We start from the raw sequence: 22,104 nt of genomic DNA, 5'->3' as shown, positions 1-22,104 counted from the left end.
TTGAAGTCTTCACCCCGGGGATGTAGTATTAACAGAGGCCTCTGAGGTATCTTCCCAGTTCATGCTGAGAAGGACAGCTGCCAGACCAGAAGTGTCGCCTTGCATGCAGTTCCTTGGGTCAAGTTGTTCAGAAGCAATACTAGCCATTTTATAAATTAAAGCTGCGGTGGGCAAAAGATAGATCAGGGTGTATACCTTAGGGTGATTTTCAGTAGATCAGCATGGGTATCTGACTCCTAAATATTTCTTCGGAGAGCAAGAGAGAAAGTGAAAGAGAAAGAGAAAAACTCGTGTACACACACACACACAGAGAGAGAGAAAGAGAGAGAGAGAGAGAGAGAGTCTATATCTAACTGATGTGGCTGAAGCAAAATATCTCAGCTGGAGTGTGTTGATTCACTTGGCCCAGAGTCTGTGTTTGCTATTGTTGATGTGGCTGTACAGGAAGGTACATTCTGTTACAGCATAGAATCTACTTAATAAACATAGGTTGTCTTCGGTTTAGCTTTCCTTCCACTTCTGTTAATTTGCATTAACCACTTCGTGCATGAGAAAAGAATGAAATTTCACGGCATAGTTGTTTATATTGCTGCTGGTTTTCTTAACGTGAAAAGAAGAAGGAAAAAAGTCATTGTGGCAGATTAGTTGGTCCTGCTTAATCTGTCTGCATCACAGATGCCCTGCGACAGACTTGTGCTCTGATTACTTCTGTTCTGTGACTCAGTTGCTCACTTTATGCACCAGCATTTGATTCAGTTTCACCACAGTTTTGCCACGGCACTGAAACACAGTTCAGGCTCCAAAATCCATACGAGAGCAATACCATTATTAGGCCGTTCAAAATTCCCCAAATAGCCACAGCAAGCTTTAAAGTTCTCTAAAGAAGAAGAAGAAGAAGAAGAGGAGGAGGAGGAGGAGGAGGAGGAGGAGGAGGAGGAGGAAGAGTTTGGATTTGATATCCCGCTTTATCACTACCCGAAGGAGTCCCAAAGCGGCTAACATTCTCCTTTCCCTTCCTCCCCCACAACAAACACTCTGTGAGGTGAGTGAGGCTGAGAGACTTTCAGAGAAGTGTGACTAGCCCAAGGTCACCCAGCAGCTGCATGTGGAAGAGCGGAGACGCGAACCCGGTTCACCAGATTACGAGACTACCGCTCTTAGCCACTATACCACACTGGCTCTTCACTTGGTTGAGTACCAAGCAAAGTGGCACGTAGTACAGTAGAGGCAGAACAAATAAAGCTGCCATGGTACTAAGGAAATGAAGTTCACACTCATAAGATGGAGACTGTGTACACACATCTTACATTTATTATTATTATTATTATTATTATTATTATTATTATTATTATTTATTAAATTTCCACACGGCCCTTCTCTGAGGGTCAGAGGGCAGTTTACAATATAAATTTGAAGCACATGGCTTCCCCCTGCCCCCCGAATTCAGGGAAATGTAGTTTGTTAAGGGTGCTGGGAATTGGAACTGTGAGGGGTAAACTACAGTTTCCACGATTCCTTTATGGTGAAGTCATGTGCTTTAAATGTATGTGTATGCAGCCGGGATGTGGAAGGCACTAGCAGACTTAATAGATTAGTCTCTCCTAAGTGCTGGACAGGTTTTAGGTTACATCTAGGAAGGCTGGGGTGAAGAAACACACAACAGCCAATTGCCCATTTTTGAAAATATAAAATCTGGAAATTCTATAGAGCTGCTAGCTAGATCAAGGGTGAAGAAACTGCAGGCCACCACGTGTTGTTAACTCTCCAGTCCCGTTCAGCCCCAACCAGCATGGCCAACAGACAGGGATGATGGAGTGGCAGCCTCAACAACACCTCAATGGCCTAGGACCCTTGTACCTACGGGACCGCCTCTCCTGGTATGTCCCACGGAGGACCTTACGGTCTTCAAACAAAAACATATTGGAGGTCTCGGGCCACAGGGAGGTTAGGCTGGCCTCAACCAGAGCCAGGGCTTTTTCGGCTGTGGCTCCCATCTGGTGGAACGCTCTGTCACAAGAGACTAGGGCCCTGCAGGACCTGACATCTTTCCGCAGGGCCTGCAAGACGGAGCTGTTCCACCAGGCCTTTGGCCAAGGCACAGCCTGACCCCCTCCTTTGGCAATCCTCACAGAACTCTAGCCCAATGGTTGCCACTAATTTGATTTGAACTGATTTTATAATGAAATGATTTTAGAATGTTGTATTATTTTACTGTTGTTAGCCGCTCTGAGCCCAGCTTCGGCTGGGGAGGGCGGGATATAAATTATTTATTTATTTATATGAAAAGCTGCAGGTTCCCCACCTCAGATCTAGATTATCAGTTCAGATTATGCTCTGCTCTAAACCATTGTTAGATTTCTGCAGAAGAGCCAAAGCAAGCCTCGATCCTGGGAGCTTCCCTTCCCCTTTCCTCATTTGTGGTGGCGAGGAGGACCATGAATGTTTCCAGTTCCATATTGAACTAAATCACAGTTTCCTGTTGCATACAGGTGGGGAGACTCTGGTTTGTTCTAATCCTTAAAACCAAACAGGATCAAACTTTGGATTGCTAACTGATACACCCCAGACATAAGGACCTGTAATTCTGAGAGCATCATTTTACTTTCCTCTTTCTCCCATTTACCCTTCACCCCAATTCTGCTTATGCAGTTGAAGGGCAATAGCTGAGGACTGGTTACATGCAGATCTGTCATTTTGAAGTCAATGAGAGGTTTCTGTTGACTACCAGGTAGAACTGCCTACGTTTTCCTCCTCCTCAATCCACCAAAGACCAAACGACGCCACACCTATTCAGACAAACACAGCTCAAACCTTTGCAACAGGAGGAAGTTCTGGCCTGTTTGGAAATCACAGCACTCATCGCATGACACTTAATCCACATTTTCCGAACAGAGGTAGGCTATAGACACAATGCAAAGCTTTGCCCCGCAGCTATTTATACTTGTCTCTTGGTTCAGGTCCACAGCTTAATTATTTACTGGATTACTTTGTTCTGGGGCTGTTTGGCTGAAGTGCTTTAAAAATATTGCAGGCTTTAAAAAATAAAATAAAACCAAACCCTGGCAAGGCTGCTCTCAGAAGCCAGTTGCTGGCTGCTTCAAGGGGGGAGGGTGTTTTATTTCTGTCAGACAATGTGCTTTCTCAAGCAAGAAATGAGAATGTCCTAGGTTTTGATTTGACCAGAACTACAAAGAAATCTTTAAATCCCTCTGGCCTCTCTGTGTGCTGCGTGGAGACATCTTGAGGGTCTCTCTGAAGATCAGGCTGTGAATTGCTGAGTTAAATCCCATTCTGTCTGCCTCCTAGCCTACGGCATTCAGTTTCCTTGTTTTCTTGGCAAAGGAGGCTACAAGGGGCCTCTGTCTGAAAGGCACCTATATATGATATTTAATTTGTGCAGCTCCTCTTAGGAACCTTCACCCCTTACTAATATGATTCTGTCAACAGAGGCGGGTGGTGAGGAGTAAGAGAATCTCATTCTTTTGGTGGTATTCAAAAAGGCTCATGAAACCCAAAGACTTGGGCTCTGTTTCCCAGCTAGAAAGCATGTTTACTATGCAAAGTATTTAGATCCTCTCTCTCAATCTCTGCAATTCTTTCTGGACGTGGATAACAATAGTTTGGATGAAAAATTAAGCAGATAAAAGCTGTTGGTGCATCCTTCTCATTCTTATAACTGAAACAGGTGGCACTTGGGAGTATCTTAAGAGTAAGAGCTACCTACATTCAGAAAAATGAAACAGTCACTGAGTTTCTGCATGAGTCAGTGAACTGTGTCTGTTGCCTCCGAAAGCAGACAACTGTGGTGTTTGCTCTTTGGGAGTGAATGCATGATCCTTCATGCAGAGAAATTACCCACACCCAGTAGAGGCTGGCCTGACAAATAATGACCCAGATCAGTAAATCACTCAGAGGTGCAACAGGCACCCTCTTTTATGCTCATTGTTTGAATGTAATTCTCTCACAACCCGCACTGTTTAGGAATCACCTTGCAACAGTGAGTTGTTAAGAAACTGAGCAGGGTTAGAAGCCACCAGTAGAGGCAGTGAAAACGCTTCCCCTTCCTAGTCTGTGACTTTTTCAGGCCCAGCCTGCAAAAATGAAAGTTTGCTTAGTTTTTACCATATATATATGCAGCTTTCCCCTCCTCTTGGTGAGCAGCTGCAGAGGCAGGCACATAGCTGTCAGCCGTCCCTTATTTGGCGGGAAACTCCCTTATCCCAGCGCTGTGACCCACTGCTGTCCCTTATTGATGATGTCCCTTAAATTCCCCGGGTTTCAAAGGAAGCAGCTCCTCTCCCTCCCTCCCTGCCGGCCAGGGAGGAGGTAGGCTCCAACTGTGTTGCTTGGCTGCGTTGCTCACCCAATAAGGAGTCTAAGAATGACTGGGGGGTGGAGCTTGCATGCCTTGTGCTGATCAAATCGGCCACGTTGCCTGGGGACTCGCCTTTGCTCAGCGCTTCCCAGCGAAGAGGTGACGGTGATTTTCCTTGCTGCATCCCCTTTGCCGGGTTGCTGTGCTGTGGGAACCACCGCTTGAGGCTTCGCTTGGCAGCTGGCTGGGCTTTCTTCCTTTGGCTTGGAGGGGCTCAGAAGTTGAACATACCTGTGCTTGGAAAATCCCATATTTTGGCTGCTGATCCCTTATTTTCAAGGCTGCTGGCCCCTTATTTTCAAATCTGTAAGTTGACAGCTATGGGCAGGCAAGGGCTCCTGTCCCACGAACCACAGCAGAGAATGTGGGCATACGTAGCTTGCCCCGTGTCATGATGAGAAAAGATGCATTTGCCAGAATTCTATTTCCCCCAAAAAAAATTTTATTCATTTTATAACACAAATAAAAAACACAAACAGAAAAGACAAACAATACAAACAAATTCTTGCCATAGCCTTATTTTTCTAAACATTGTTAAGTGGGCTTCCCCAAGTCCCACCTATCTGATTTTCATTTTACTTCATCTTTAGCAGTTTACATATATCATAATTTCTGACCATCTTTTTTTTATCACACTTAAAATAACTTCACATTTTATCACTTACAAATAATACTATTTTAAAAAACCCAATCTTCTACTTCTAACCCTACAGCCTATATCCACTTCCAAAGCTATTCTAAGGTTTAAATATTAACATATTTTTTTCAAATATTCCTTAAACTTCTTCCAGTCTTCTTCTCATTTGCCAGAATTCTAATGCAGGTTGTTGAAAGAAGCATTATCAGAAACTATATACCTCTGACTAGTTTTCCACATGAATTGGGTTAATGGGCTGGTTTTCCATCGAGACCATGAAATTTCTCAGTGTAATGATAGCAACCAGTTCAGCGTTTTACTGCCTTATTTGCATCTTCCTTGTTCTGTCTGATGGGCAGGGTACAAATTATTATTTCATGTACTTCATTGTGCTTCAGTATAACCGTGCTTTCCTTTATTCTTTAACCCTGTTGTGTAGGTATTCAATTCCCCCGTGTGATTAGAATCACGTCGGGGAGAGCAGGATATGCTAGCTTGCCCTTCTGCCTCCATTGCATGTCTGTGCCCATTAGACAGTTGTACTCATGGAGGCTCAACACCAACATGGTTCTTAATCCCATGGAGAGCAGATTCCCTGTTGCAGATGTTCACTCTCCAATGCACGGAGGGTGGAGGTCTGAGCATGTGGGTGTAACAGTGGGGCAGGGTTAGTGAAGATATCCCTGCTCCCTTTTGCGGTTCTACTTGCATGGAGGGAACTAACAACCCACAAAGGGATTGTGTCTCCTGTATATCTGGTCACCCTCTCCCGTGATCTTTCCCTTCCCCTGTTTTTAAATGAAACTTAAGCCTAACCCAATGTTGATGGTGTCACGTGCATTGTCAACATCAGTCTGAAGCAGGGGTGGGGAGCTTCAGGTCCAGAGACCACACGTGATGCTCCAATCCTGCCTGCCTGGCTCTTTGGACCCTCCCCAGGCCATGCACACACACACACACACACACACACACACACAAAAGGATATACCAAGAGCTCTGGTCAAAAGTTTCAATACAAGGAATAATTCCTACTCGAGAGTTGAAAAGAAAAACGTGTATATTCTGCTAAGAATAACAGTTTTAAACTAATAGTAAATTTAAACACAACGTATACGTGCGACAGTTTTAAAATAATAGTAAATTTAAACACAACGTTTAAGTGCAGAAATAATGTAGTTTCAAATATGCAGTGATATAGTATAAAGGTACATAAAATACCAGTACATAACAATTGTTTTATACAAGTCTCAGTGGCAGTCAAAAAGAGTCCATATTATATAAAGTCAGAATAAAGAATCAAATAGGGCCAAAAAGAAGTATCCGGAGTATAAATATATTTATGATTTATGGTATTGGAGAACCTTGATCTATTTTGACATAATATTTGATATTACCAGCTGAAGAATGCATTTACTCCGAAACAGGGCCCTGTCCTGGTCACCACTACTGAGTCGTACATCTAATTCATACTCCGGATACTTCTTTTTGGCCCTATTTGATTCTTTATTCTGACTTTATATAATATGGACTCTTTTTGACTGCCATTGAGACTTGTATAAAACAATTGTTATGTACTGGTATTTTATGTACCTTTATACTATATCACTGCATATTTGAAACTACATTATTTCTGCACTTAAACGTTGTGTTTAAATTTACTATTATTTTAAAACTGTCGCACGTATACGTTGTGTTTAAATTTACTATTAGTTTAAAACTGTTATTCTTAGCAGAATATACACGTTTTTCTTTTCAACTCTCGAGTAGGAATTATTCCTTGTATTGAAACTTTTGGCCAGAGCTCTTGGTATATCCTTTTCAGTTCACACACACACACACACACACACACACACACACACACACACACACCAGCCACACTGTCATGGACTGGTTGAATGCAGAGAAATGGTGGGAGGAACCAGCTGGGGAACCAGCAAGGGAAGAAGGCTCAGACCTCAGGGAGTGGTTGTGAGATGATGATGAGCGGTCAGAGGGAGAAGGAAGTGTCAGAAGCTGAAGGGGAAACAGGGCTTAGTGAGCTGAGGAAGTCGGTGGCAGGGGGAAGTCAAGAAGCTGAAGCTGGCAAGTGGGAGGAGGGAGGTCAAGAGGCAGAGACGAGCCACTGGTGTCTCCCTCTCCTGCTGTGACAAGCTCCCCTCCCATCTCTCCGAACCAGGAGAGGCATGAAAGGAGCAGAGGAGAGATTGGTTGAACACAGGCACAGTCTCCAATTGCTTGGGAAATGCCATGGAGAGGACGCAACATGACAGCTGTGGGGAGGTGGGGACTTTTAGTCTCGGCAACTGATTTCATGAAGTAAGACCCACAGGGAATGAGCTCCTGTGTGCATTAGGGCTGACTCAGCCAAGTATGTGGAGATCGTCTTTTTGCAAATAATGAGTTAAACTCCAACTATGGACTGCATGATTTACAGACCTGCACACTCCCTACTGTCCCTTCTTTGTACCCTCTGTGAGAGTGTTTTTACCTGGCTGTAATCACCTCCTGGCAAATGGGGGGGGGGGAATGGAGGCAGTGAGAGATTTTACTTTCTTGGGCTCCATGATCACTGCAGATGGTGACAGCAGTCACGAAATGAAAAGACGCCTGCTTCTTGGGGGAAAAGCAATGACAAACCTAGACAGCATCTTAAAAAGCAGAGACATCACCTTGCCAACAAAGATCCGTATAGTTAAAGCTACTGGTTTTCCCAGTAGTAATGTATGGAAGTGAGAGATGGACCATAAAGAAGGCTTGATGCTCTTGAAGAAGAATTGATGCTCTTGAATTATGGTGCTGGAGGAGACGCTTGAGAGTCCCATGGACTGTAAGAAGATCAAACCTATCCATTCTGAAGGAAATCAGCCCTGACTGCTCACTGGAAGGACAGATCCTGAAGCTGAGGCTCCAATACTTTGGCCACCTCATGAGAAGAGAAGACTCCCTGGAAAAGACCCTGATGTTGGGAAAGATGGAGGGCACAAGGAGAAGGGGACGATGGAGGACGAGATGGTTGGACAGTGTTCTTGAAGCTACCAGCATGAGTTTGACCAAACTGCGGGAGGCAGCGGAAGACAGAAGTGCCTGGCATGCTCTGGTCCATGGGGTCGCGAAGAGTCGGACACGACTAAACGACTAAAGAACAACAACAATGTGCTATCAACTCTGATTTGCTTCCCTGGACGAAGAGAAGGGTGTGAGAGCATGTGCAGAAACTAGCCTACTGCACAAAGGCAAAATTTGCACTTGTTCCTCTGCCCACCACTTGCACGGGCCCCCAGAAGGTTGTGCAGGATTGAATGTGGCCCTCAGATTGAAACAGATTCTGTACCCTTGGTTGAAGCAAGGCTCTCTAGTAGATTCCAAGCCACATTCCTCTTAAGGTTGCCACCAAAGCCTCAGGATTAATCTAATGACATTTTTGACATTTAGGGTATCCTCTTGCACCAGGCCCAATGAAATGGTTAGTGTGTTTTTCAACAGGATGGTCTCAGTGGAACACACTGATGCATAGCACCAGAGCAGAATGTAATAAACATTAGGGAGCAGAGACTGTGACGTGTTTGTATTCTTGACAGGGTCACGCTACTGGCACAGAATAAATGCTAAATAATAATCATATTGCTCCTGCTCCACCTGTCAGGGTATCTGAGCAAGTTCCTGCCTCTAATTATTTTACCCCTTTTTGTTCTTTTCCCAGACGAAGCGACCCTGTGGGCCGACCGCACTCCTGGCATTCTGCCAAGTTCATAGAGAACCAGCCCGATCTCAGCATGATGCAAATATCTCCTGGCATGATTGGCACTCCTTGGCACCAAGCCTACCATTCCAGGTAAGTCTCACAGCATTTTGGCCAAAACAACAACAACCCTGTATCCGAGGATTGGTGTGTTGTGTGCTTCCCATTCCAGGAAGAGAACAATTTATGCTGCACCCTGAGAGCATAATCCTCAGAAGTAATCTGCATTCACCTCACAGTCTTTTAAAAGCTGCTGAGCTTTCTCTGCCAGGTGCTGCACTACCTTTATGGATCTGAAACAAAGGTGTATCAGGTTGAACAGGCAGGCACCCTCAGCCCTTTTTGCAAAAGCTGTGCGGCCGCGGTGGTGGAGTGGAGGATTTATCAAGCAGCGAACTTTGCCCAGATTTCCCTGCTGATTGTAGAATTCTACAGGCTCTGCACTAAAAAAAATAAAAAAGGGCAGAAAAATCAAAATTCTGACTTCTATAGCCTTTACACATTATTCAGATTTCATGCATTTGCTTCTTTTGCATCATCTGTTCTGTTTGCTCTATCCCAGGGATCAGCAAACTTTTTCAGCAGGGGGCCAGTCCACTGTCCCTCAGACCTTGTGGGGGGCCGGACTGTGTTTTGAAGGGGAGGAAATGAACGAATTCCTATGCCCCACAAATAACCCAGAGGTGCCTTTTAAATAAAAGCACACATTCTACTCATGCAAAAACACCAGGCAGGCCCCACAAATAACCCAGAGATGCATTTTAAATAAAAGAACACATTCCACTCATGTAAAAACACCAGGCAGGCCCCGCAAATAACCCAGAGATGCATTTTAAATAAAAGGACACATTCTACTCATGTAAAAACACGCTGATTCCTGGACCGTCTGTGGGCCGGATTTAGAAGGCGATCGGGCCGGATCCGGCCCCTGGGCCTTAGTTTTCCTACCCTTGCTCTATTCCTTGCAAGTGTGTTCCATTTGCAGAATACATACAGGATTCAGAATTCAGCTTTTCTTGGCGCAGGAATATGTTTTTTAAAGATGGAACATAACACAACCGGAAAGTTCTTAGTGATGTTTCTTTTTCGATGTATAGACAAATCCCCAGTCTTTCAATCTCCTTGAACATCTTTGTAGCAGATTCCGAATCTCAGCATCAGCACAGTGGCTTTTCCTCCTGCCCAACTTAGCCGCTGGAATTTCAAGACCTCTGTGAAACCTAAATACTGGCACTAATAGTAATTTATTGAGATCAAAGGAAGCATGGGATGGGAAAGCAGGAAGAAACTCTAGGATTACAAAAAGAAACAAAAAAAGAAACCCTTCCAACAGAGATGTGTGTTCTCTTTCTCTCCTTGACACCCAACACAAATCATCTGGCAATGGCATTCATTCCTTCCCAGGGAGCTGCCTTTTTAAAAAAATTATTCTTTGCTATGGCCTAGCTCATAGAGTTCCAAGCCCCAGATTTCTGCCCTCTCTGTTGTCGCATCTCTGCTGGCATAGAAGCCATCGCTCCAGGTGTTTCAACACTGAAGAGCACCAGTGGCATCTAGTGGTCGGATTGCCAGCCTTCTTCTGTCGCTGTCTGTTGGTAATAGGTGAGGGCCAGAGTGGTCAAATCGGGAGATCATTGGCTTAAAAAGGAAAGGAAATGGCACAAGCGGCTGAGGAAATGAAACCAGAAAAATGGCCAGTTCTGTTGAAACCATTCCTCCTCCTCCTTATTCTCTGTTATCTGGTTCTTTCTCATTCTCTGTACAGTGGTACCTCGGGTTACATACGCTTCAGGTTACATATGCTTCAAGTTACAGACTCCGCTAACTCAGAAATAGTACCTCGGGTTAAGAAGCTTGCTTCAGGATGAGAATAGAAATCGTGCTGTGGGGGCAGTGGGAGGCCCTATTAGCTAAAGTGGTGTCTCAGGTTAGGAACAGTTTCAGGTTAAGAACGGACCTCCAGAATGAATAAGTTCTTAACCCGAGGTACCACTGTACTTCTTCACTTGGCAAACAGCTCAGTCCCTAGATAGTTGCTTTGCCCCATCCTTCCTTTTGCCTTTATGTTTTTGCTTCCATGTGGTGGGGATATTCTCCTTAGGCTAGGAAGTCCCATGAGAAAAGATATTGCCGAGCAGGAGAACAACACAAACCAGGCAACAGTTGGGCCTTGGGACACTAAAGGCTCATCCACACTTTGCACTGTTCTTTCTTAGCACATACTGTAAAACTCTCACGTCTAAGCACTTTTGTTTTTCCCCCCCAGGAGCATTTCCCACACAAACCCGCTCTTTACTGCTGAATTGGAGCAAACAGCAATTTGTGAACGAGACCTTGGTTCCCCAAGGCCCTGCCATTGTCACAGCAGGGGACACGACAGATGGGCTTATAAGGAAATTGAGGGGTTTTCAGTGGCCAGAGCAACTTGGTTTAAGGAGGCCAAGTTTATGCTGTCACGGGGCTGAGGGGAAATTGACTGTGCCAGAGCCAGGCTGGGGCTGTGGGTTGCCATTTTTGAATGAATTTCAAATGCCCAGCTCTATTAACCAAGCCCACTGCTGATTGAGTGTGGGCATCATTCAGAAGAGAACCATTTTTTTATTTTCCCCTCCTCTCCCACAGTTTACCCATGTCCTCCCTGCCACCCCACTTCTTAACCGAAAGGATGAGGTGGCAATCATAGGCCTCAGGCTTGAGGTCTCAGCTCCATTCAGGCGTTTTGGGAAATGTAGTTCCTAAGCTTCCTGGTGTCAGTGTGAAGGATTCACCTTCCTTTGAGTTAAATAATGTATTATCCCATTTTGCTGATCTTGAGGAATAATGACTCAGCATGGACCTGGGGTCCCTTGAGCCACTGCGTAGCTGAATAATAATGACAGTGAACCAGGCTGGTTTTAAGGCCTACACGTCTTCATCAGCTTGTATGAGGGAAAATAATGTCAATAATGTCAAAATAATGTCAAGGAATCAACCTAACCAGCTTCTTTCCCTCCAAATAGCAGCAGCAGCAGCAACAACAACAGGAGGGTTTATGCCTGCAACTGAGCCTCCTTGACAAATAGCTGTGTCATATCCTTTCTGGAGCAGCCTTTGACTTTTCGTCAGCTTGGTCCATGATGAAAAGCTCTTGCCATGGACTTATTGAAGCTGTTGTGGTTCCGCTGCTCTCTGTCCCATCTCCACCCCATCCCTCATTGCCTCCTTCCCTGTCATGTCTGTTTAGTTTTCTCACAGCAAACAAAATGTCTCCAGTTCAGTTGGAGATTCCAGGAACACTGCCAGCGTATAGCCTTCACCTCCATAAAAAGAAAAGAAGCAAAAAAAGAGAGAGAGAGAGAGAGAGACATGGAGGAGGGGGCAAATTCCTCTCCGTCCTCAAGCTTCTCTTACTCTCTTGTTCTTCCTTTCACCCTCTTTCTCTTTCTCTCTGTCTCTTACTCGTGGATGTCTGGGTATTCTGGTGACGTTTAGGGTGCTTTTGATGGATTGCGAGGGTGGAGTAGACATGCTTGGACTTTCCTGCAAAGCCTCCCCTGCTTGCGACCTGCCTCCCATCTATTTTTTCCCTTCCCTTCCTAGTGATAAATAAGAGACATGTGTTGCAATGTCAAGCGGTCCTTCCCAGCAAACCAGGATGACTGCAGACTAAGAACAGAACAAGGCCCAAATATGGGTTTTCGTCTCTTCCTCTAAAAACTAAACATATCCCTCAGAGTCCCTTTATAAGCCAGTACGACTCTCTCTTGCTCTCATGTTAACAGGTTTTCGCTTCTCTTTCTCTCGCTCCTTCCTCCAGTTCCTCCACAAGCGATCTCTCCGGCTATGATCATGGCTATTTAAGAAGAAGTCCTGACCAGTACAGCTCTAGGGGAAGCATGGAGAGTTTGGACCATACCCCTGCGGGGTATACCCATCAACCTTGCCACCTTTCGCCAGCCAAATCCACCAATAGTATTGACCAGCTTGCCCATCTCCACAGCAAGAGGGATTCCGCCTACAGCTCTTTCTCAACCAGCTCCAGCATTCCCGAATACCTGGCGCCCACGTTCTGCAAGGAGAGGTCCTATTCCATGGAGAACGTCCATTTCCGGGGCAGACCGCAAGAAGGGGGAATGAGGCAGGCCGATATCAGGTACATCAAAACTGTCTACAACGCCCAGCGAGGCGTTTCGGAGGAATACGAAGTGAAGTCCTCTGCTCTTTCGCCAAGCTGTGAGTCCCAGGCTAAAGGATACGGCTACAGCAGGTTGTATGGCTACAGCAAGGGACCACCAACTCGGAGCTCGTCTGACAGCGATAGCCACTATATGAAGGGGCCCCCTATGCCACCGACCCGTAGTGACAGTTACGCAGCAACCAGGCACCACGAGAGGCCCAGCTCCTGGTCCAGCCTTGAACACAGGAAGTCCTGTAGGACTCACCCCAAAAGCGCTTGGCCTCACCTAGGCCAGGGCACCCCTCCTCCAGGGCTTCTCCAGAAACCTGCATTCCTAGAAGGACAGCTCCACACTGTGATGGAGAAGAGCCCAGAGAGCAGTCCCACCATGAAGCCCAAACAGGTTTACTCACAGGCAGCTCAGCCAGGGCAGCCTTTGCTTCCTACTGGTGTCTACCCTGTCCCTTCTCCTGAGCCCCACTTTGCCCAGGTTCCTCACCCTTCCGCAAGCAACAGCGGGATGCTTTACCCAGCGCTTGCCAAAGAGAGTGGGTACGCACACGCCCCTGTGTCTTCTCCATCCTCGTACGAAAACGTTGCAGCCTGCAGGCAGCATGCTGGCTTGGACGAGAACGGAAACCAAAGCCCGCCGAACAGGGCTGCCATCTTTTACCAGCCTGAGTACGCGCCAGGGAAGAAGCAGGAGGTGGAAGACGTGGCTGCAAAGTTCGTCTTGTACAGGATGCATCCCGAAGCCTACCCTGCATCTCCCAGGCAGGATGAGTCGGCCCCGCCGTATATGACCACAGCTTCGATCCAGGAAAGTGCAAGAAACGCACAGCACTCGAACCACAGCTCTCAGGCACGCCTGCCTCACCCGAGGGATGCGATTGACAGCAAAGCCATCTGCCACTCAAAGGGGTACGGGGCAGGGGAGCAGAAGGAAGATAAGAACGCAAACCTGCAGAGAGATCCCACAGCTCAAAACCAGTGGAACCCCAGTAAGGCCAAACAGCACGCCTTTTCCTCCTTGCAAAACATCCCGGAGAGCAGCAAGCTGCAGAACAGCTCAGATCTGAAGGAGGTACCACAGTGCAAGGGCTACTCCGGTGCCAAGTGGCATTTTGTGAATTACAGCAGCCAAGCGGAGAAGGGGCAGATCCCTGGGCACTGGCAGGATGGCGAGTGGCACAGCTTAGAAGGGTACCAGGACACCATTCCCAGCGCAGAGCATTTCCATGGGGTGGAGCCAAAGTACAAGGAGCCCTCTTCTCCGATGGCCCCTAAGATGTCAGACTTAAATATTCACCAGCTGGGTTCTAGCAACCTCCAGAACTCTCAGTATGGGCAACTGGACTCTCGGAAGGCCCGGTGCTCTGTCCTGGAGAAGGTCAGCAAGATAGAGCAACGAGAACAAGGCGGCCAGTGGCTGCAGAGTGTCAGCCCTAACAGCTTCATCCAGAATTTCAGCTCAGGCAAGTCCAACCTCAACCATGTTGAGGACATCCGAAAGAGGCGGAACTCTCAAGAGCATCTTCACTTGCTTGGAGATCATAGCCGCCTGTCCAGCGCAAGGAGCTCAGACCCGGCCGCATATATGCAGCGCGCAAGCGAGAGTGGGGCTGGCAGACCAGAGAGGGCTAATTGGCACGGTGCAGAGCAGCAGATGGAGGCAGCAAGTGCTGCCGTGGCAATGCCAGGATGGCACAGCATCTACCATCAGGCCGGGACCTCTGAAAACGAGCTACTGAAACCGGCTGGGCAGCTGCCCCAAAGCAGAAGTGCTTTCCAGTTGTCAGAGGAGCGCGAGAGAGAGCTGTTGTGGAAGGACAGCACCCAGGACTCGAACGGCTCGCAGCTGGACCTCCCCTTTAGCAGGGCTTACAGGAACAGCATCAAAGATGCCCAGTCTAAGGTTTTGAGGGCCACCTCCTTCAGCCGCAAGGACCTCAACATCAGCCCTCAGTGCGGGAAGGAGCCCAGAAGGAGTGTGCAAAGGCCGGCCTCAGCACATGTTGGGATGAGGAGCATGGCAGCGTCTCCCCATACCCCAAAGGAGAGGCACAGCATCACACCGACAGAGACCAAGCTGGATTATCCCAACAAAGAGAGCCTTCCTGCGCCTCTGCATGTGGCACGCATTGGGGGCAGGAGGCGCCTGAACCCCGACCAGAAAAAGAAGTCTTACTCTGAGCCAGAGAAGATGAACGAAGTGGGTGTGTCTGACAGCGAGCTTTCGCCCTTCTCCCACCAGAAGAAAGTCCTCCAGTTTGTTTTCCCAGAGAGTACGGTGGCTGACCGCCGCAAGATATTTGAGAGGGAGAACAAGGCGTGCTCCACCATCAATCTTTCCAAGCCGGAGCTGAAGCAGCTGCAGCAGAACGCGCTGGCAGATTACATTGAACGCAAAACTGGGAAGCGGCCTTCGTCTGCATCCCAAGACTCCAGCTTTTTTCAGGAGGGCTGTCAGTCCTCTTGCACGCAAACAGGTGCCCAAGAGGGGCAGTCTCTTTCATCTTCATCCAGCATGAATTCTCTCCAGGACCAGAGTCTTTGCCATCGCCGGGAGTCCCTGGAGCCGGTCTCTAGAGCGGGGCGTGGCTTTGTCACTCTTCCTCCTGGGCTCACAGGCTGCTTCGATCCCAGCGGACCTGAGGGCAGGAAGGTGACCAGCCCAAATCACAGCAGCAGGAGCAGCTCCTTTCCCAGTTGGCTGAAAGCAGACCAGCGTCAGGATTGCAGAGCTGACCCAGAGCTCACCAAAAGCACCCAGACAGATCTTGACGTGTGCACCAAGCCATGCCACGCTAATGACCAAGTTCTGGAGAAGAGATCGGCACCCACCAAGAAGCCCGGGAAGTCGGCCTCCGCAGAGGACTTGCTGGAGAGATCAGAAAACCAGGCAGTCACCATCCATATCCGATCCAGGTCGTCTCCCTCAGCGGATAAAATGTGCCAGGTATGTAAAAGATGTGGGACTTCCTTGGTCCATCTATTGTTCATTCCCCCTGGTTATGCTGGAGCGCAGACACTGTTAGTGCTGCTCAAAGTAGTGTGGTCCCATTGAAATTAATGGGTGTGACTACCATAGAGGCATTAATTCCAGTGGGTCTACTATTAGCATAGCTTAGTTGGGTTCAATCCATTATTGCAAAGGTTCTATTGAGCAGCGGAATTTGGTGGGTATAAAAGCCACAATAACCCCTACATTCTATGAGAATCTTCACACTTGCATGGAGGTTTCCCTCCCCACCTCTCCATAGAATTGTAGAGTTGGAGGGGACCCCAAGGGCCATCTAGTCCAACCCTTCCTGCAATACAGGAATGAGAGGCAATTGTGAAGAAGCATTCTTATTCCACAGCTCTATTCATTTACATGGGACCAGAGAAGGAAAGGTGGGTTGTGCAATGTTTGGCTGGTGGTATATCCTATCTTTGCTGAAACACGGTGTTTTTTATTATTATTCACATGCACCCTGCTTTTCCTTTTGAGGGAAACTGTATCTCGCAATGTCCTTCTATTTACATAAGGGGAACTTTGGGTGTGTCCCATTCATTTTCTCCTCACAGGGCTACCTGGGAATCTGACCCTGGGTCTCCCCATTTCAAAGCCAGTGCTATAATACCCCCCTACACCGCAAACTGATTGCCATATTGTTTTATTGGTGACAATGGAATTTAAATTGGCTTTGGGCTAACGTTTTTAGTTTTAGCTCTGCCTCCAACTGCTAAAAGCACTCTTGGGAAACCTTCTGCCTGCTGAGGATTTTTAGAGAGAAAAAACTGGGTTTCTGGAGGGAATAAACCACACAAAAACCATTTCTCCTCTTATTACCACCACCAGGTATTTTATAAGGCAATCTGGAAAACCATTTGCTCTGAGATTTCTCTTTGTAAAGCCCAAGAGCCCTGCCAGATTGCAAAATGCTTAGTCTGAGGCCTTTTGTTGTTTTCTTTCTCCTGCTGGCTTCTCTGTGCTCTTCTGCTGGCTGTATCACGTTGTCTCGTCAGGCCACCACCAGACCTACCAAGCTTATGTTTTCAAAACAGGACAGAATAAACAGCAAAGCAAAATAGTGAAGGAGGCAAAATGCTTAAGCAGCTGTGGACCACCAACTTTCTCATGTGTCCCTGGTTTGTAAGCAAATGTTCTAGCTGTGCCACGTTATCTAGCTAACATCCTTGGTGTCCAACGTGCATTTGGGCTCTTTTAAATTCGCTCCGTGGAACTGTGTTGACGGTGAGAGCCACTACAATCACATCTGGCATGAAGCTGAACTAGCTGGCATTTTAAGGAGCCAGTGTAGTGTAGTGGTTAGAGTGTTGGACTAGGACCTGGAAGACCAGGGTTCAAGTCCCTACTTGGCTGTGGTTTTTTTGGAGGGAAGCCAATGTTTGGTGTATATGTGACCAAAGAGGGAAGAACTAAGTTGAATTGGAGGGTTTGAAAGCCTCTGTGGCCACACAGGTTCTCCAAGGCCTGGTCAATTTAATTGCAGCCAGCCTGTGGTTTGAATATGAATGTTTTCCTGCAAACCCCAACATGTTTTTAATAAGGGGACAAGTGAAGGGGGTGAGGACAGAGAAAGAGTAGCAATTAAAGCAAAACAGGGTCTTCTCTTTTTTCCCCTTGTTCCCTGTTTCCTTTTTTAAAAAATCAGGTTTGCCAAAGCCTTTTTATCTGTTGCAGCAGCAGACGTGCCTCAGCTTTTGGCTTGCTATATATTTTTTAAAGGGATATATACTGTTCCCTGCAGACGGACTATAAATTACACTGCAGTGTCACTGAAGGAATTTGTTTAAAGATCTGAGGAAATAGATAGCTATGTGGAATTGCTGGCCCATCTGTCTTCAACCACACATTCTCCATCTTCTTCTGCGTCTCCTCTTTTAGCTTGTCTCAGCCTGCGTGCCGGGTAAATCTCCGGCTTATAAATTTGGTCAGAACTCCCCACCCTGTCCTGGCTACTGCCTTTGCATCTAACAACAAAGCAAGGCAAACTTTGGGGTGTTTTTTTTTGGGGGGGGGGACAATCTTTGGAGTGGAGAATTATAGACTGAGTTGTGAGCTCCTTGATCTCAAAACATGCATCTCTTCACATCTGGCAACTATATTTGTGTGCAAATTCCCAGGCTCTTTGTCTTGTTCTAGAATTGGGCTTTTCCTGTTTTAAAAACTATTCACTATATCTTGATAGGTAAGAATGTAATTGTGCAGGTGAATTTAAATTGGATGTCAGATGTTTTGGATGTCAGAGATGCTGATTTAGTCCAACATCCTTCCTCTTCTTATGGTGGCCAACCAGATGCCTGTGGAAAGCTCACAAGTAGGATCTGAGCGTGACCTCATTCTCCCCTCCTGCGGCTTCCAGCAGCTAATATTCCATAGAACCATAGAATGGTAGAGTTGGGACACACAGAGAGCCATCTAGTCCAACTTCCAGATTTGAAAATAAGGGATCAGCAGCCTCACCTGTCCCAGAGACAGTCTACGGGATATCTAACAATCTGGGATAGCAGCGGGAAACGGCGCTGAAATAAGGGAATTTCCCGCAAAAAAAGGGAAGGTTGACAGCAATGGCAAGAATCTCAATATGCTGTAAAACTTAGTTAAATACCCCCCATGGTTATTTAATTATAGAATGTGGCATGATGGGTTGTGTTAGAAGGTGGAATATAAATATTTGAACAAATAAATGGACATATTAATTACCATCCTATACTTCTAAAGCAGTATTTTTGCTTGTCTGCAGTATGTTCAGTTTTCTGTTTGCTTCTCTTTCTCCTCAAGGACATCCTGATGGGAGAAAGTAATGAGTTCAGCCATTTTGTGAAAGATCCTTTCTATGTCGTGGCTGCTGGCACCAGGTAGGTACTTATTCTCTCTCTCTCTCTCTCTCTCTCTCTCTCTCTCTCTCTCTCTCTGTGTGTGTGTGTGTGTGTGTGTGTGTAGCATATACTACCAAATGAAGACAAAGCAGTTTCTGTAAGAATAAGTAAGATAAAGGTAAAGGGACCCCTGACCATTAGGTCCAGTCGTGACCGACTCTGGGGTTGCGGCGCTCATCTCGCTTTATTGGCCGAGGGAGCAGGCGTACAGCTTCCGGGTCATGTGGCCAGCATGACTACTCTGCTTCTAGCGAACGAGAGCAGTGCACGGAAACGCCATTTACCTTCCTGCCGGAGCGGTACCTATTTATCTACTTGCACTTTGAGGTGCTTTCGAACTGCTAGGTTGGCAGGAGCAGGGACCGAGCAACGGGAGCTCACCCCATGGCGGGGATTCGAACCGCCGACCTTCTGATCGGCAAGTCCTAGGCTCTGTGGTTTAACCCACAGCACCACCCGCGTCCCTTAAGAATAAGTAAACTACACCATTAAAAACCACAGCACACAGTGAAACTAATAGTAAGATAGTCGTAGCACCTTAATAATAGCATAATGAATGTTCAAAGAAAGGGTTCTGATCACCTTATATTGGGTGGGGGGGGGGAGGAAATGCATTAAAAATAGTAGGTGAGCTTGCCCCATATATAGCTGAGGGGGGGAAAGCTTGCACACATCTTCATCAAGAGAAGCAGGTTAAAAAAAATAAAATCACAATTGCCTTTGGAACAAAAACAGAACCCTGTTTCAAGGTGTACTCCGAAGCAGTAAGGGAATAAAATATATCTGAAAAGATTGGCAAAGGCACAGAAACTAACCCAAAACTTCTAAAACAAATTCAAAGGTATGTTTTCCCTGCGAACTGCATTCTTGCTCAGACACAAAAGATTATTGGATTTTCTGTGCCCACTCGTAGCGCAATATCCATGCAGACTTTACCTTGAACCATGGTTACTGCTGTCGCCTCCATGGTTGTTCCAAAGCAGCTCAGGATAATGCGTGTATACCTCCCACCCATGCTGCTAGCACACATCATGTGGTTTTGTGTGTCATTGGTGTGATATGTAACCACACGGCCCTTCTTAACCGTTTGATGGAAAATGTTCACATTATCAGGAGAGGTGCAGGGGTCACAGTGAAGGAGGTGCAAGCTCACGATGTATTCTGGGTCAGCTGATTCAGACTCTGCTTTCTTTTGATGCACCACAAATAGCCTCTTACCACTTGGAGCAGCCTTTGTCAACCTGGCGCCCGCCTGGTGTTTTGAACTAAAACTGTCATCAGCTCCAGCCAGCATGGCTGTGCTGCCCAGCGCTTATGGGAGCTGTGGTCTGGAGGGCACCAGGTTTGCAAACGCTGGTGTATGGCTTTGAAAATAAAAAGTTTTAGAGAAGTGTGATTAACTTGGAATTGCAACAGCTAAGCCAGCCTTGGCGTCGGTGCCTGGTTTCTAGGAAAGTATTATGAAGCCAGAGGAGCCAAGACTTTTGCCCCGTGGGAATCTAGCAAACAGCTTTCGAATAGCTTTTAGTGGTCTTTGCGTGAAAGCAACCCTGGCTGTCGTCTCATCCTTCCCAATTAATCAGTGTTCCAAGACTCTTTTTATGAGTTGGCTTCTGCATGCAGCTTCTTAAGTAACGAGATTGACACTTGCAGAGAAACGAGCCAACGGGAGCAGGATATGGGCTATTAAGTAATATGCCTTGCTGCCAAGCCTGACATTCCTAAGTGCTTATTACCGTCTTAAGGTCTTCGGAATGCTGCTGTTGCTGCATCAGCAATGTATGTGTTACATTAAGCGCATTCCTCTGGTGGAAAGCTTTTTTTGTGTTCAGGAATTGTTTCACAGTTCTCTCCCCCACCCCCGCTCCAAAGAAGGGAACCGGTTGAGTTGGAAAAGCAATAGTTCACAGCAGACTCGCTAAATATGCAAATGAGCACTGGGCATTATTGAAGATGAGTCAAGGTGGGCCTCATGAAGAGAAAGCCTAGCTCTGCCAGAATTCTGAAGGTATCAATAAGCCAGAGAGAATTCTTTGCCATCCATAAGGAAGTGAAGGTTTGTGGGCTTCCAGGGAAGCCTTTGATAAAGGCTTTTCATAAAACTGAATAGTTATGGTATAAGTTGAAACATCTTTTCCGGGAGCAACAGCTGGAAGAAAGAGATAGTGAATGTTGGGTAAAGGGATCCCTGACCATTAGGTCCAGTCATGACCGACTCTGGGGTTGCGGCCCTCATCTCGCTTTACTGGCCGAGGGAGCCGCGTACAGCTTCCGGGTCTTGTGGCCAGCATGACTAAGCCGCTTCTGGCGAACCAGAGCAGTGCACAGAAATGCCGTTTACTTTCCCGCCAGACTGGTACCTATTTATCTACTTGCACTTTGACGGGCTTTCGAACTGCTAGGTTGGCAGGAGCAGGGACCGAGCAACGGGAGCTCACCCCGTCGCAGGGATTCGAACCGCCGACCTTCTGATCGGCAAGTCCTAGGCTCTGTGGTTTAACCCACAGTGCCACCCGCATCCCTTCACTTTTCCGTAAAGGTAAAGGGACCCCTGACCATTAGGTCCAGTCGTGGCCGACTCTGGGGTTGCGGTGCTCATCTCACTTTATTGGCCGAGGGAGCCGGTGTACACCTTCCGGGTCATGTGGCCAGCATGACTAAGCCGCTTCTGGCGAACCAGAGCAGCGCACGGAAACGCCGTTTACCTTCCCGCTGGAGCGGTACCTATTGATCTACTTGCACTTTGACGTGCTTTTGAACTGCTAGGTTGGCAGGAGATAGTGAATGTTAGGCTAAAGCAAAATGAACTACTTCAAGAGAAAGACAAACAGGCGTTATTATCTGAAAAAGAAGGATAAAAATATGCAATAGGAATGAATATCAGATAGCAATCATGGTGCCATGTGGATACTGTGAGGTGTACACACATTTTTTAAAAAAGCAAGCATCCAGTCCTTAACACTGGGGAGAAAATTGCTTGTAAGCATAAGGAACATAGGGTAGAGGCTCAGAGATCAGAAGCGGACTATGTGTTGTTCTTGGCACAGAAGATTTCTGCTTTTATTTCATGCACCCAAACCTTTCCCTCCCACACAGCATGTTTTCAGTCTGCCTCCTCCACGGCTTGAGTTCTTGATAAAAGAAATAACACGTTCAGCAAGAACACAGATAATTGCAGTATAATGAGAATATTGGGTGCATGCAAAGGTTCTCCATTTGTGCAGGTTTTATTTTCATTGCTGAATTTTTGCAGCATTTGAACTTGGGGTATTATTATTATTTTTATTGCAAAAGCCTGGAGCCCGCCT

General features: G+C 46.7%; 1 protein-coding gene across 7 annotated transcripts in view; it reads left to right on the top strand.

The window, feature by feature from the left end:
• SHROOM3 (shroom family member 3) overlaps window positions 1-22,104 on the top strand; it is a 208,949-nt gene that overhangs the window by 175,800 nt on the left and 11,045 nt on the right. For all 7 annotated transcript variants that reach the window (XM_083756224.1, XM_083756229.1, XM_083756227.1 and 4 more), the window contains 3 exons: window positions 8,713-8,844; window positions 12,548-15,866; window positions 18,699-18,775. In XM_083756224.1, the coding sequence (XP_083612350.1) occupies window positions 8,713-8,844; window positions 12,548-15,866; window positions 18,699-18,775 (3,528 nt within the window). The remainder of the gene's footprint in view (window positions 1-8,712; window positions 8,845-12,547; window positions 15,867-18,698; window positions 18,776-22,104) is intronic.

This window comes from Podarcis gaigeae (genome assembly GCF_964106915.1).
Source record: "Podarcis gaigeae genome assembly, chromosome: 9".
NCBI lineage: Eukaryota > Metazoa > Chordata > Lepidosauria > Squamata > Lacertidae > Podarcis > Podarcis gaigeae.
This window is presented reverse-complemented; position numbering and strand designations above follow the sequence as displayed.